The following is a 17166-nucleotide window of genomic DNA, read 5'->3' as shown; positions in this document are numbered from 1 at the left end:
AGATAGGTGGAGAGGGTGTAGGTGGGGAGGTAGGGAGGGGATAGGTCAGTCCAGGGAAGACGGACAGGTCAAGGAGGTGGGATGAGGTTAGTAGGTAGCTGGGGGTGCGGCTGGGGGTGGGAGGAAGGGATGGGTCCTCCCACCCCCAGCCGCACCCCCAGCTACCTACTAACCTCATCCCACCTCCTTGACCTGTCCGTCTTCCCTGGACTGACCTATCCCCTCCCTACCTCCCCACCTACACCCTCTCCACCTATCTTCTTTGCTCTCCATCTTCGGTCCGCCTCCCCCTCTCTCCCTATTTATTCCAGTTCCCTCCCCCCATCCCCCTCTCTGATGAAGGGTCTAGGCCCGAAACGTCAGCTTTTGTGCTCCTGAGATGCTGCTTGGCCTGCTGTGTTCATCCAGCCTCACATTTTATCATCTTGGAATCTCCAGCATCTGCAGTTCCCATTATCTCGGATGAAATTTTGATATGGAGCAGCCTGATCTTGTTGACTGCAGGAAATGGCTTGAGGGTCTCTAAGGGCTACTATTCCTGTTCCAAACTTAGCAGAGCTACAGCAGTAGAAACAGCAAAGTTGGCCTAAATGTATTTAGTTTTGAGGCAGAACATCAAGCTTGGATTCATAAAATTTATCGTTTACCTACAATTCATACTTACGTGATGTTGGTTGTTGGTTGAGGAGAAAAGTGGGTTCAGATGTGTTCAAACACCCCGCTGATACCTGTCGTAAAATCTCCACGTCAATTTGTGCGGCTGGGACCAGATACCAGAGGGTCAGTAGTGTTCATGGATCTGCCCTCCAGCAGAGGGCAAATGACTTCAGGGGACCGGGAGTTAAAACTGTCAAGATTAGAAGGTTAAATCTATGGCTGAAAGGGTGTTGTTGGAAGCAGCGGTTTCGCGTCATGGATAATTGGGATCAGTTCTGGTGCAAGAGGGAGCTGATCCAATGGGATGGGCTGATTTTAAGCTGGCCCAGGACTGGTGTTCAGGTGAAACTGATATGTAGGCCAGGAGTTACGATTTTAATTTTTTTTATTGTTACAGGAATGAGATTGGGAGGTTTCGGGGGTAAATTCAAAAAGACTGAGAAGTATCAAGGCAGACAGAGTAACGATGTGTGTTAAATCAAACAGTGGATCAGAAAGGGACAGTGAACTTGTTAGAGGTAACAGAGCATTGCAGGTTGAACACCTCAAATCTAGATACCCAAGAATTGGACTTCTCTGAAAGTTAGACAGTTCTATGCCTATGCTGCATAAAACCTTAACTTCGCCAGCCAAATCAGAAACAATCAAGGAGTTGCTAAGTAGTGATCACTAAAGAGCCAGCTTTATTTTAAGTTCACTTTGAGATCTGTAGACATAAAAATGCAATTAGTACAAGGGTGATTAATTCACCCTGGGACATAGCAAGTTTTGTCTGCTTCTAGCCTGATACTTTTAAAACCAATTCAACAGATTGCAGAAACGCAAGTTGCACTGAATGAAAATTGTGTCGAATTCGAAGATCGTTTGCGATGGTTGCACTTACTTTGCTTTTTCAGTATAAATTTGCAGCATTAACACTTGGAAACGCAACACACAGGTACTTACTTACTCAGCTATAATTTCTTATTATTTTCAAGGTAGCAATTTTTTCTTAATTTGTTCATGGAATGTGTTGCTGGGATGCCATTATTGGCCATCCCTAAATTCCCTGGAGAAGGTGGTGGTGAGCTGCCTCCTTGAACTGCTAAAGAGATATCCACAATGCTGTTAGGAAGGGAACTGCGTTTTTTTCTGACAGCGAAGGAACGATAATACATTCCCAAGGATGACATGTGGCTTGGAGAGGAACTTGCAAGTTGTAGTGTTCTCATACTGCCCTACTTTTTCTCGGTGGTTGTGGTTCTGGAAAGTGCTATGTAAAGACCCTTGGTGATTTGCTGCATTGCTTCTTGTAGAAACTACACACTGCTGCTAATGAGTGTTTGTGGATATGGTGCCACTCAAACAGGCTGCTTTATCCTAGATGGTGTGAAGCTTCTTGAGTGTTGTTGGAGCTGTGCTCATCCAGGCAAGTGAAGAGTTTTCCATCACACTCCTGACTTGTGCCTTGTGGGTGATGGACAGATTTTGCAAGGAGTTAGTAGGCACAATACCCAGCCTTTGACCCTGCCCTTGTAGCTACAGTATATATATGATGAGTCCAGTTGAGTTTCTGGTCTATGGTAACTCCCAGGATGTTGCTGCGGTATTTAATGATGGTAGTGGCATTGAAACTCAAAGGGCAATGGTTAGCTTCTCACCTGTTGGAGATGGTCATTGTGCAACACAAGTTCCAGACAATGTTACCTGCCACTTAGAAACACAAGCCTGGAAGTTGTCCAGGTCTTGCTGTAAATGGATGTGGGATTAGTTGATACTTGAGTAGATATGAATGGTGCTGAACACGGTGCAATCATCAGCAAGCTTTTTCTTCATGGATACTCTGACGGACTCTTGCAGAGATTTCCTGGAGCTGAGATGACTGACATAAACAACCACAATTATCCTCCTTTGGCTGCAGTCAGATGGAGTATAATGTAGAGTTTGCCCCCTGATTCCTGCTGGCTGCGGTTTAGCTTGAGCCCCTTAATTTTACACCCTGGCAGATGTGGCCTTTGTCATCAAGGGCAATCAGTCTCACCTGTTGAATTCAGCTGTTTCATCCACATTTGGATGAGGCCAGGAACCAAGTGGCCCGGTGGGACCCAAATTGAGTGTCAATGAGCTGGTTATTCCTTTGAAAATACCACTTGATGACATTGATCTCTTCCATTACTTTGCTGAAGTGTTTTTTATTTGACCAACGTAGTACAGCAGCCAAGGTATAGTGTACTTAACTTTTCTGACTCAAATCAAGGTATTCCAGTTTCTTCCCTGAAAGCTGACAAATCCTGAAATCTGACATAGCCTTGGTCCGTTGTTGACATTTTTGAGGCAACTAAGCTGACTTCAGAAAATGGAAAGATTAAAGCTATAAGTACTTAACCCCAATGCACAAAAACTTCTAGTAAAATAGATGAGACAATACCACAGATAAAATTGAGATTGATTTAACATGTGATTGCAAGGTAACCAAGATAGGAATGAAATATTCTAGAATATCTAGGTTTTGGAAGAAGTATACAAAAGGAAAAGGAGTTTGAGGGTAAGCTTTATAATTAAAAAATGGGGTCATGACAATAGTAAAAAGAAACATTAGCTTGGAAGATCAGTTTGTAGAATCGTCTGTGAGGAGCTTAAAAACAGCAGAGCTCGATAAGAGATGGTAGTTAAAGCTTCTCAAATGGTAGTTGTTTTTTAGGACAGAATATAAATTAAGAAGGTAAAGGTGCATGGAACAAGGGTATTGTACTCTAAAGTTTAATTTGTGTAAAGTTTAATTTGCTTATTCACTGCATAAACCAGATTGCAATAATGTCATTGAGGACAAAGTCATGGAAAATATACAAGTTAATTTTCTAAACCAGTACATTGGGGACCAACTAGGATCAAGTTATTTTAGGTCTCTAACTATGAAATCAGAAGATATTAATTAATGACATTTGAAGTAAGGGGGTTTCCAGGGGATAAGTGATCATAATACGTTAAATTTTCTGTGGTATTTGAAAGTAATTTAATTAAATCACTAAGCAGGGTCTTAAATGTGAACTAAGTAAGCTAGGCAAGGACACGGGCCAAAGTAGATTGGAAAGTACTTTTAAAAATATGCTGATAGATAAGCAATAACAAGCATTAAAAAAGTGATAACTTTGAATAAATACATAGCCCCTTAAGAAATAAAATCTCATGGGGAAGAGTGTTCTAATCTTGGTTAATAAGAGAATTTCAAGATTGTTTTAGATTAAATGCAGGAGCTTATAATATTGTCAAAGAAAAACTAAGTATGAGGATTGGGGGATATTAGATTCAGAAAGGGATGTCAGAGATTGTTAAGGAGATTGAAGAAGGATGTTTAGGCTATTGAGGGAGTGCAATGAAAGTTTACTGGATTGATTCCTGGCATAGCAGGACTGATGTATGAAGAGACACTGGGTTATTTAGGATTTATTTGCTGGACTTTAGAAAAATGAGAGAGGAATTTCATAGATTTCTATGGAAGTCAGACAGGACAAGAAAGATTAAATGAAGGAAGGATGTTCCTGATGCCCGGGGAGTCCAGAGCCAGGGGTCACAGTCTAAGGATACAGGACAGGTCATGTAGGGCTGAGATAATGAAAAACTTTGTTCGCCAAGCCACAGAAAGTGATTGAGGTCGAAACATTTGAGAGTTTTCAACAAGGAGATAGAAACAGTTGTTAAGGCAAGGGATCAAAGAGTATAGGGAGAAAGTGGAAACCGTACTAAGTTGGATGATCAGTCATGACCGTATTGAATAGTGGAGCAGGTTCAAATAACTGAATGAACTACTCCTGCTCCTATTTGCTATGTTTCTTTGTAATAGCAAGGTGAGATGAATGAGACTAATGCCTAACCTTGCTGTCCTGCCTTCTTGTTTTAAAAGAGGACAATACAAAGATGGTGGGTATATTTGATCTTCCAGAATCACTGAAATGGTAGAACAGTCCCAGTGGATGGAAAAAGAAAAAAAATGGAATTAAGAGTCCAATGATGACCATGAATCTATTGTCGATTGTCAGGAAAAACTCATCTGGTTCACTAATTCCTTTAGGGAAGGAAACTATTATCCTTACCTGGTCTGGTCTGCGTGTGATTCCCGACCCACAGTTAGGAATGGGCAATAAATGCTGGCCTAGCTGGTGATGCCCACATCCTATGAATGATTTAATAAAGCAAAGTAAATGTTCACTTCACTGTTCAAGAAAGGAGGTAGAGAGAAAGCAAATACTATCACCACTTAGAGAGATAGTAAGAACTCCTAATGCTGGAGTCCAAGATAACACAGTGTGGAGCTGGAGGAACAGGCCAGGCAGCATCAGAGGAGCAGGAAAGTTGACATTTCGGGCTGGGACCCCACCTCGCAGAAAGCTGCTAGAATCTATTGTTTGGGAAGCTATAGTAAGACACTTAGAAAATCATAACTTGATTTGAAGGCAGCACGAACACAAGAATTATCAAAACGAAATCTGTTTGACAGATCTGTTGAACTTTTTGAGATTTTAACTAATAGAGAATATAAGGCTTTTAGGAAGACATCACAAAATTACAACTCATTTTATTGCAGGTAAAATGTTAAAATATTGAGCATTTGTTAATAGGGAGAAAACAGAATGCAAATAAATGGCCATTATATGGGTTGACAAGCTGTCACTTTTGCGGTCCTGCAGCTTGACTTCGGCTATTTATAATCACGATGAAGGGACTGAATGTAATGTATGTATTAATTGACAGGATACAGAGTTGGGCAAAGAAGTGGCAGATGGAATTCAACCCAGAAAAGTGTGAAGTGATTCATTTTGGAAGGTCGAATTTGAATGCAGAATACAGGGTTAATGGCAGAATTCTTGTCAGTGTGGAGGAACAGAGGGATCTTGGAGTCCATGTCCATAGGTCCCTCAGAGTTGCTACCCAAGTTGATAGGGTTGCAAAGAAGGCATATGATGTGTTGAGAGCAGAGATAATGGGAACTGCAGATGCTGGAGAATCCAAGATAACAAAGTGTGAAGCTGGATGAACACAGCAGGCCAAGCAGCATCTTAGGAGCACGAAAGCTGACGTTTCGGGCCTAGACCCTTCATCAGAGGGTGTGTTAGCTTTCATTGGCAGGGGAATTGAGTTTAAGAGCAGTGAGGTTATGCTACAGCTCTATAAAACCCTGGTCTGACCACACTTGTGTTCAATTCTGGTCGCCTCATTATAGGAAGGATGTGGAAGCTTCAGACAGAGCACGCAGAGGAGATGTACCAGGATGCTGCCTGGACTGGAGGGCAGATCTTATGAGAAAAGGTTGAGGAAGCTAAGGCTTTTCTCACTGGAGTGAAGATGGATGAGGGGTGACTTGATAGAGGGGTACAAGATGATGAGAGGCATAGATGAAGTGGATGACCAGAGACTTTTTCCCAGGGCAGAAATGACTATTACGAGGGGGCATAATTTTAAGGTGATTGGAGGAATAGGGGAGACATCAGCGGTGGGTCTTTACACAGGGAGTGGTGGGCATGTGGAATGCACTGCTGGTAATGGAGTCGGAAACTTCAGTGAATTTTAAGCGACTCTTTGATCGGCACGTGGATGATAGTAAAATGTAGGGTAGTTTGATTTTGGGATAATAAGTCAGCACAATATCATGGGCCGAAGGGCCTGTACTGTTGTGTGTTCTATGTATTCAAGTTTTCTGAAATTACAAAATTAGCGGGCGAAAGTAAGCTATGAAAAAATGCCAAGATGCTGTAAAGGGAGCTTGAGAGAGTGGGCATGAACATGGCAGATAAAATTATAATGCAGAGAAGTAATACACAAAAAGGTGAAAGACTGGGAAATGTTTGTATTTATAAAGACCTGAGTGCCCTTATACATAAATTTCAAAGTGTACATCTTGGTGTTCAAGTGCAGATCTCCCTCAAAGTTGCCACCCAGGTGAATAAGGTTGTTAAGAAAGCATATGGTGTTTTGGCTTTCATTAACAGGGGGATCAAGTTTAAGAGCCGCGAGGTTATGCTGCAGCTCTACAAAACCCTGGTGAGACCACACTCGGAATATTGTGTCCAGTTCTGGTCGCCCTATTATAGGAAAGATGTGGAGGAGAGGTTGACTGAGCTTGGACTTTTCTCACTGGAGAGAAGGAGGAAGAGAGGTGACCTGATTAAGGTGTACAAGGTAATGAGAGGCATGGATAGAGTCGATAGCCAGAGACTTTTCCCCAGGGCAGGATTGACTGCCACGAGGGGTCATAGCTTTAAGGTGGTAGGAGGAAGGTATAGAGGAGACGTCAGAGAGAGGTTCTTCACCCAGAGAGTTGAGAGCGCATGGAATACTTTGTCAGTGGAAGTCGTGGAAGCACAGTCATTAGTGACATTTAAGCGACTGCTGGACTTGCACATAGACAGCAGTGAATTGAGGGGAATGTAGCTTAGGTTATTTTATTTTTGGATTAGGATTAATCCACGGCACAACATCGTGGGCCAAAGGGCCTGTACTGTGCTGTACTTTTCTATGCTCTATGTAGGTGCAGCCAGCAATCAGGAAAGCAAGTGGGATGTTAATCTTTATTGTAACTGAGTATCTGTTGTCACTACACTGGCAGAGGAGAATATGTAGAAGTTCTCTCTCAATCAGTACATTTGTGACTTATAAATATTTGCTGCACAAACTGTTAACTAGGGTAGAATTGCCTTTGCCACTATACTGTTGAAATTGCATTTTTGATTTTGCATTTAATGGAGTACTACCCCTAACGCTGCTTTCATGCCTGAGATCAACCCCCTCTTTACAGACCTACATCAACATTCTGACTAAATCTAATTTACCACCTGCACCCAAAACTGGGACAGACCACTTATGTTGTATAGTTAGCACAATTTTTCTCCCACTACTTTGGTTCGGAATGTGAAAACTTATTTCTATTTTAGTTATTGAAAGCCTTCAGCAAGTGAATATTTACAAAAGATCACTGGACCCATCCGCTCACTTTAACAACAAAGATAAATCATGGAGTTTTGTGACTAGCTTTAGAACTCCTCTTGCGCCCCCCTTCCCGTTGTCTCACTTACACATGAAAACAAATAGGAGAAGGAGCAAGTCATTCAGCCCTTCAAGATTTCCCTGCCAATTAGTAAGATCACAGTAGTTCTGTCTTTCACATCTCCATTCTAAATGAATGTCCCCTTTTTCTGAAAATCTTTTTCCCCCTAGTTCAAGACTGCCCACTACTTGAATCATCTTCTCAACATCTACCTTATCAAGTCCCGTCAGAATCTTTTCTTTCAATACGATAACTACTCCTTCTTCAAAATTCTGATGAAGGTCTCATTTGTGTGGCCATTCTTGATAAGTCATCCCTTTCATTTCCAGGAATCAGTCTAGTGAACCTGTTTTGAACTGACTCCAGCATCGGTCATTTGTTTCTTATGGGCCCCTTGCTTTGATGGTATTTTTACCTTCCATCAGTTAAAAAGTGAAATTCCCATTTTGAGCAGTTTAGTTATTACAGAAAAGTATTTGATCTGTAACACATGGAATCATGATGCAGCAGTGTGCAAAACATATATGCTTTGAAACTGGCCGAAGAAAAGAACAGAGGCTATATGTAACTTTGGGTGAAATAGCAAAATGTTTGATAGTGTGCGCTCCTCATACAATTACCATAGCAACAGAGTCTATGCACATTTGCCATGCCACTGTTTCTGCAGTGGTATCAGGCCAGTGCTGGAAATACGTGTGTAAGTACATTTATATATTTTTTCCATTTCTAAAGTATGTGGTACATTCTCCAGCTTTAATGAACTATTCAGTTTGAAATAAATATAAACTTCATATTGCAGCCATCATTGGTGCTCGTGCAAAATGTGACAGTGCACCAATGGTGATGGTTAAAGACTGACAGAAAATCTCCAATTCCAAATTGGAACTTTCTGACAGCAAATGACTTGATGTACAGTCCCTGTGCTTTGTTAGTAAAGGATTAAAGAGAGGTTATATTACACGCTTTTACAATTTTACAGTTTAGTTTTTTTTTGGTTTAGGTTGATTCTCATTTTTTATTTTCCATCTTCCAAAATTTGGTATCAATTTAGGAGTGCTTTGATTTGCAATTGACCTGTTACATATTTTTGTTCAATATTATCAGCATTACATTTGAATTTGTGAATTATTTCTCAATCACATTTCCCCTGCTACTTGCAGGCGTTTTGTCGGCATTATTTGCTGTTCCATTTGCGATGGGACAGTGCTGACGGATGATGAGGTAGGTTTAGGCTTGTGGCAATTAGCATTCGGACTTCACGACATCTGCTTTAATGTCTAGGAAAGATATAAAAGTACAAATCATGAGCAGCAAGAACTGCACAGCTCCTCGAGCTTGCTCAGCCAGTCAATAAGATTGTGACTGTTCTGATTACTCCACATTCTCATCTACGTTGATAACCTTTCACCCCTTGCTTGCCAAGAATCTAATTACATTTGCCTTAAAAATATTCAGAGTCTCCATCACCTTTTTTGAGGAAGAGTGTTCCAAAAACACATGACCCTCTCTGAGAAAAATTCCTTCTGTGAGGGAAGAGACTAAGAGAAGAACTGGTTTCTTGCAGGAAGGTGTGCCAACAAAAGACCAGGGAAGGAAATAACTCCATCTTATGCCATGGTCAAATTTCAGTGATCTGTGTCTGAGCAGATGACTGTGGCTTTTCTTGCTGACGCAATTGTGTGTATCCCTTGGAAACCAAAGCCTTTGTTGGGCTTGAATGAGATGGATGCTTTTAATATGCATGGTGCCATTACCATCCCAATCTCTTCCAAGTACGACCATTTCTTATTTATAGAGGCCTCGACTCGTACAGTTATGTAGAGCAGCCTGGGATTTCTTCTGATCAGGCTTAACCAGCTGATGGTAAATGGGTGAATAATTCCATACATTAAACAATGCACTGCTGACCGTGAGGTCTGTTCGGAGGTCTGCTAATTTGAATGTTGACTGGGATCTTGTCATTGTTGAGGAATGTATAATAGGGTGGAGATTTTTTTTGGCTTGGAACATTATTTAACTATTTGAAAGTTTTTTTTTTGTTCTGGAATTCAATGATGATACCTCTGTTACAAATAGTGTGCACTGCTCCAGGCATGTTATTTTAAGGTGATCATGGAGAGGTTCTAGATTTGAGCTTATAAGACTGGGGCAAAGAAGGGACACTGTTTTGTTTGAAACTTTGGTGGTAGCTGGTGGCTGGAAGAATTATTGAACTTAATCTGCCCATCATCAGACATTCAACATACCATAAGGTTTTTGAGCTCAGATTAATAGATTGAAGTGAAGACTGGACCCAGTCTAAAACAATAATGATACAGAATTCACTTCTTATAGATTGACCAGAGTAGATTTTAAAATGTTGCTTATTAAAAGTAAACTTTATCTTGGGAAATTGCATAGTTTATTTATGTAGCAACGTATGTAAAATATACCCATAGATGTGGAAGCCATAACTAATGGCACAACTGAAGAAGAGGTTTCATATCTGAAAATGTTGATAAATATATTTAAGCAAATGTTTAATAGTGACTGGATCCAATAGTTCTGCTGATTTCTATAAATGTTCACTTCTTTAAGCTCTGTCTGTAACACTCGTGAATTGAAGTAATTTTAGATTATTTATATTTATTTTCCAAAATAATTTGCTGATGTGGATATCCTTTTATTTTAAACAGTCTGCCCTGAGCACACGACCTGTAACTGCAAACTCTCCAGGAATCCTTCCTCGTAAGACAGGAGACCGCTTCATTCCAACCAGAGCAAGTTCAAACTGGAGCATCAACTTTCATGCTATAAATGTAAGAAATGATGGTATTTTTATGAGTGATTGAGATGGTTTTATAAGTGACATCGTTTAATCTAGCAGACCCTCTGTTAACCAGTGCTGGGATTCACATTGTAAATATCTTGAAACTATTTTTGGAAAAAGCCGTTGGCTTTTGAGGGGATTATTGACCCTTTGACCTATATTAACCTAGATTTAAATCTAACACCATTTAATCACAAAATTAATATATTTGTCCATCCTGTGTTCACTGCATTTTATTGAAGTTTACCACTTTGGAGGATTTGGAAAATGCCATTACATGTCTTAGCCAGGTTTTAAGTTGTTCTACTTTGACAAGCTCTGATCTGTGAGGCATCATATTTCAGGTATGATAGTGGCAAGTGTTTGAATTATGATGCAATGGCAAGAAAATGTAATGTTAAAATAAACAAAGGAAATAGAAATATTCACATTAGTGCAGTAAATATGTTGAGGCATACATGCTGAGGGTTCATTGATAACATGTACTTATACAATTTTCTTTTTTTAAAAGAAGGACAGAGTTTAGTTCGAGTGACACTTAAATCTTAGGAACATTAAATTACCATTAGATCATTGAGCAATTCTGCTGATTTGCCTCAATACTCAAATATCATCACTCCTTTGAAACTTTTCACAAATTGTATAGCAAAAGGTGCTGCACGCTCCAATTCATTCCAAGTAATTTTTGTTGTTAAATATTTTTACATAGTGATCAACCAATTTAAACACATTTGTAATTCTGTTTTAAACAGTGTTGAAAAATGTTAACTGTTTTATGTTTCATTTTTAAAATTTTGATGGATTCTCCTACTTATGTTGTTGATATTTAATAGCTGTATGTAGTAGGTGATGACATGTACCTAGAACGGCCAACAAGGTGTTAAGTGGGTGTGCTAATCTATTGCCTCCCAGACAGTTAAGGAGGGATAAAGGTGCAAATCAGTCCTGTCGCTCATTTCAAATCTACCAATGAATGGGTAATATTTTACCTAAGGGATAACATATACAAGAGGAACCATTCTTTTGTTACTATCTTAACTCATTCGATCACTCAATTGAATCACAAACTTGTGACAAACACCCCAAGGTAATGATTAGTCTATAGTAATAATATTCTGTCATTAACTCTACAATATTAACATGTTGACTAATCTGTGTCTTGTCTGGGGAGAGGGAATATTCATTGACTAAATATTTTGCTGTACTCTTGGTCCTTATCAGGAAAATGGAAAGTCCCCCAACCAGAATCGAAAAACAAAGGAAGCAAACTCTGATAATGGGAAAGGTACGTTACTTATTGCCTTTTTGTCTTCACAATGAGAAAGTTAAATATTGAGTTTTTGAGATTTTAAGCATTTATTTCTTTGGGTTTGGTGTAACCTGAAGTCACAGTAAGTATGTTGACGTTAAATCTTTTGGCTTTAATAAAATCAATTTTACTTGTGATAGTGAGTGCTTGTTTATTAGCATTATTAAACTAATTGCTTATAGTGTGGGTGTGAAGGGAAGCAATAAAACAGTGTACAAAATTATTACCGGTGTCACCAGCTTGCAAGACCCATTAATACTGGATTTTGGAACACAATATTCTCGGTTTTGAAAGATGTAAGATGGTCTGTGATTTTTTTTTGCAAGTTAATTATTCATCTGGCTGTTTGTTGCCAACAGTGCTAGACTAGATCAGCCAACACCTGATCATTCCTCTTATTGAGCAGATAATAGCATATCAAACCCTCTTGTAAATAAAAGGTGTGTATCACCAATGTATATTAAGAGCTTCAGCAAAGCTAACTACATTGTAAGTGCTCTGCAAAAGTTTGGTGATGGTGGAGAGGGGAAGGCAAGTGGGGGGTGTGACCACAAAGGGCAACTAACAATTAGCTTCAGCCTAATTCATGCTGTAGCCAGCAGGAAATTGAGATCCTACAAACAAACCATGATAACATAGTTAACTGTATTTTAACCTCGCAGTGGCTTCATCAGTAATCCATGATGCAGACTGTCCAGCATCCAGTGGAAAAGATGGCAGCTCGCTTTTTCAAGAGAAACATCAAGGCAACTGTCTGGCAAAGTGTATTCTGTTTCAATTTATAGTGACATAGTATATGTCATTAGTATAAATCTTCAAGCAATTCCCATTGTATTACATCCTTCTCAACTCTGCATCTTCGCTGCAATGAAGTTGTTTTAGAATTTGTGTTAGTCCAATCATGAGTTAAATAGTAAAAACTAATTTCAGGTTTATAACCAACATTAACATTCTGCTGTAGTTGCAGGATGTAAAAGCAATCCATCTTCACAGCTTTTGATTCAAAATTGTCCATAAGCTATTTGAACCGTCAGATACTGAGAAATGAATCTCAAACATTCTTGCTTCTTGATTAGAGAATTTTAGAATGTTACTACGCAGAAACAAGCCACTTGCTGTAGCAAAGCCTTGCGCAAAATTCACCCATTCTAATTCCCACTCTTCCACGTGCTTCCTATTCCCCTTAACATTTAACGCCATGCAATCGCTGAATTTTCTTCTTTTTTTAAAAAAGCATTTTTGAACTCCTGTCACCAGCAATAATGCGTTGCAGAAAATTTCACCAACCATTCTTCTTTTTTATTCTGTGGAGGCATTTTTCTATACCTTTCATCTTTTTTTTAAATTATTCTCATATTTATTTTAACTACTTTGAGGGTGCTACATATCGCAATGTTAGTCTGTTTATGGGAAGAAAGGGTTGCCATTGTCTGAATGCGTGGCTGTGCTGTGACTGTAGCAACGGGATTGTGCACTTGAATGTCAATTGCTGTGGTGACTGCTGTGATTCCTTCATGCTGTAGTATGTTTGTATTACTTTAAAGATCACAAATGCTACAGGGACCGCTCAGGAAATACAATGGAATGATGACATTTCAGGGCACGACCCGAGGAGAAGTACAAATTTTCTCATTTTTCCAACATCGGAAGCATGAATAGAGAATTGAGGTGACAGTTTGTTGCCTTATTTCTGTTCTGCACTCTCTCATCAGAATGTCTTTCCCCAGATTTTCACTTTATCATGAATAAATAAAAATCCATTCATGGGATGTGGGTGTTTGGCCTTGACCATCTTGAGATGTAGGTATGCTCAGTGTTGTTAGGAAGGGAGTTGCACAACTTTGGCCCAGCAAGAGTGAAAAATAATGCCAACATGGAACCAAGTCAGAACATTGGCAGGGAGGGGAGCTTGCAGATGGTGGTGTCTGCATATAATTGCACCTCCTAGATAGTGGAATTGGAAGGTGCATCTTGCAGTTGGTATACACTGTTGTCAGTGTGTACTCGTGGTGAAGGGGGTGAATTTTGAAGATAGTAGATGGGTTACCAATCAAGTGGGCTGCTTTGTCCTGAATGGTGTAAATTTTTTTGATTAATATAGTTGCATCAGGCTTGATCTTCAGTAGATGAGTCTACTCCTCATTTGTCTTTTTTTAAAAATATTTCCACACTTATGCTGGACATCACTGCTGTAAAGGGGATGCCAGAGCAGAGGTTCTTGCGTGTATAAGTGCACATAGAAGGTGACAGGACAGATGGAGAGTGCAGTTTATAAAGGACATAGTAAGCACAGGTTTATTAAAAGAAACATTAAGCATAAGAGCAAGGAGGTGATGAATTTGTACAAAACACTGTTAGACCTCAGCTGGATTGTTGTATACAGGTGTGGGTGCCACATTAATGGAAAGATGTGAATGCATTGGACATAGTGCTGAAGAGATTTATACAACTGGTTCCAGGAAATGCAAAAATTCAGTTATAAGGTTAGATTTCAGAAGTTGGGACTGTTCTCTTTGGGAAGAGGAAGGCTGAGAGGAGATTTGGCAGAGATTTTGAAAATGATAAGCAGGCGGTAGGGCACAGATACAGAGAAGCCGCTCGTCCTTGTAAAAGAAAAAGAAGATGAAGTAGATTTAAAGTGAGATGCAAATGAAGCAAGCATGATTTCAGAAAAGACATCCTGCTGAGGGACTTTTCCACCGATCCACCTAATTGAATATTTTTGATTCAAAGCTGTATAAATATAATCTAATTCATTGGCCATTAGAACTCACAATACTGATAAACAGTCGTGTGTTGTGAATGAAGACTTTTTTAGGCAAAACCTGCACGAGCTTTTTAATCTATGTTTTACCTTTTTGTAGTGTGTATTCCTGGTGGTTACAATGAACTCTTATCTATAATTCATCAACCAGTCCCAACATTTTGCTGGGACTGTGTTTGTAATGTTTCACTGATTTCTTTCTTTTTTTGTCAGTTTGTCCTGATTTGCTCTGAAGTTGGGCAAGTCTTATTTATTCTGGGCAATGTACAATCTCCTTTGCCTGATATCAAATTTCTATGTACCTATGCAATTTGAGTAAATTCTTGTCCAAGATTCCCGTGAAGATTCTGATATTCAAAGGACGTGGAGGTGATAATATTCCATCAAATAGTCTGTCCTTAACAACTGACCAAAATATGTCTAAATGATCCCTCATCTCATTGCTCCTTTATTGGATCATGTGCACAAAAGTGTTGCTATCAGAGCAGAACATAATTTAATGAAGAGTATACCTTGCAATGTTTCTGATATTTATTTAGGAACTATACAATCTGTCCATCCTTCCATCCCTCCCTACAGCAAGTAGGAATGTGTGGGTAGTGCTTCTTTTGCAGCAATCTCTCTTTTTCTGTTTTATTTCCCACTCAGAGTCAGCATGTATTTCACTTGTCCTTCACTTTGCAACATTTTGCGCAGCGGTTGTTTTTTTTCACAGTTTTCTGTTCAGCCTATATGGCTACATTTTGCCACAGGATTTCGAAATTAATTACATTTGCAGAAGGGTCACTGAACTCGACACGTTAACTCTTTTTTTCTCCACAGATGCTGCCAGCCAAATAGCAATTTCTGTTTTTGTTTCTGATTTGAACATCTGCAGTTCTTTTCATTAATATTTAAGTGGTGTGATTTAAATCAAAGTGGATTCATAATTTTAAAATTCTTACTGTGTAGCCATTGAAAAAGCTTATTTGTTAATAATTTACTTATTGATAATGTGTATTTTAAACTAGACAGACTGGTTTATGGATGTTTGATGTCCAGAGATGTTAAGTATCGTGGTCTGGATCACCTTAAATACAATGGTGGTTCAGAGGGCAGACCATTGAATTATAGAATCATACAGTGTATAAGAGGCCCTTTGGCCTGTCGAGTGTACACTGACAACTACTTTTAAATCTACACCAGTCCCACTTTCCAGCACTTGGCTCATTTGCCTTGGACGTTATGCCACTTCAAGCGCTCATCCTAGTAATTTTTAAAAGTTCTGAAGTTTCCCGCCTCAACTATGCTCCCAGGCTGTGTATTCTAGATTCCCAACCCCCTCTGGGTGAAAAGATTTCCCAATCTCCCACTGAACCTCCTGTGTTCCACCTTAAAATTATGCTGCCTAATTATTCTCTTCAACTAAGGGGATCTGCTGCTTTCTGTCCATTCTGTCCACATCCTTCAGTATCTTATACACCTCAATCAGGTCCCCCGAATGCTCTGAAGAAAATAAATTCCTGTTTATCCAGCATCTCTTCTTAGTTAAAATGCTATATCCCCCCAGGCAACATCTTGGTGAATCTCCTGTTCACCATCTCCAGTATGGTGACTAGAACTGCACACAGTACTCCAGCTCTGACTTAACCCAAAGTCCTGTACAGCTCCATCATAACTTCTCTGCTGTTATAATCTTGTGTCCTACTTGCAGCTTTAACTAACCTAATTAACCTGTCCTGCTGCCTTCTAGGATCTGTTTTGTTTGCCTTAACCCTTACTTATCAGGGTTAAATTCCATCTGCATTGAGCTGTTCATCTATCCAATCCATCTATATCCTCCTGAAATCATGGATCTTTTTCCTCATTGTTGACCATCCAGCCAATCTAGGTGTCGTTTGCCCTAAGGTACCCTGTGGCCTGCCTTTATAATTTTATTTAATGAGGATGAATCTGAATCTTAAGTTGAGCAGTGATTAGGACTGTTTGAAATATTACCGTTGCTGTATAATTATTGCTCTGTGTGTTCACTTGATGCCTGTAAGGTGAAATCATTTAAGTGGATATATCACATTTGGCATCAGTCTAGTTATGTCCTATTCCATGGCTTTGTTTGGATGTTAGGTAGCTCAGGCTCCACCTTTTTTAAACGTAGGACACTTTTAAATAAATAGAATCAATGAATTTAAAGGGTGGCTAAGACAGACTGAGAATTGGCAACAACGTATGCCTGAGACTTTTTATTCTGAAGGACGGAGTGTGCAGAAAAGAGCCTGCAGCAAGCAGCTTGGTGCTACATTGAAGTTTTCAAAGTTAATGCTTAATTCTCATTTACTTTCCTATTTCCCTGAGGTTGTTGATCCAACAAAATACCAATCACTTTTGTGACTTATTAAATAGGCTATCCTAATTGGTGGAAATATCAATATGCTGTGTTATTCTCTGTTCAGTGGTATTCCTGAAAGTTGCACAAGTCCCCATTTTTAATTTGAAACTCTCCCTCAAGAATGTTTTGATTACAGCGGAGATGTTACTCCTTGCAATATCCCCTGTTTTCCTCCAATTGTCTATTTATTCTCTTAATGGATTGAAAGACCCAGCAGTGAATCAAAGAGCAACATGATTTCGGA

The 17166-nt window shown here is 39.5% G+C and overlaps 1 protein-coding gene across 4 annotated transcripts in view; it reads left to right on the top strand.

Moving 5' to 3' along the window:
• The window catches only part of LOC125456558 (fizzy-related protein homolog), a 53914-nt gene that overhangs the window by 10179 nt on the left and 26569 nt on the right, over window positions 1–17166 (top strand). For all 4 annotated transcript variants that reach the window (XM_059647948.1, XM_059647946.1, XM_059647947.1 and 1 more), the window contains 2 exons: window positions 10351–10473; window positions 11706–11769. In XM_059647948.1, coding sequence (XP_059503931.1) covers window positions 10351–10473; window positions 11706–11769 — 187 coding nt within the window. The remainder of the gene's footprint in view (window positions 1–10350; window positions 10474–11705; window positions 11770–17166) is intronic.

The sequence above is a fragment of the Stegostoma tigrinum genome, chromosome 8 (genome assembly GCF_030684315.1).
Source record: "Stegostoma tigrinum isolate sSteTig4 chromosome 8, sSteTig4.hap1, whole genome shotgun sequence".
Lineage (NCBI taxonomy): Eukaryota > Metazoa > Chordata > Chondrichthyes > Orectolobiformes > Stegostomatidae > Stegostoma > Stegostoma tigrinum.
Note: the sequence above shows the minus strand (reverse complement) of the source record. Positions and strands in the feature narration are given on the sequence as shown.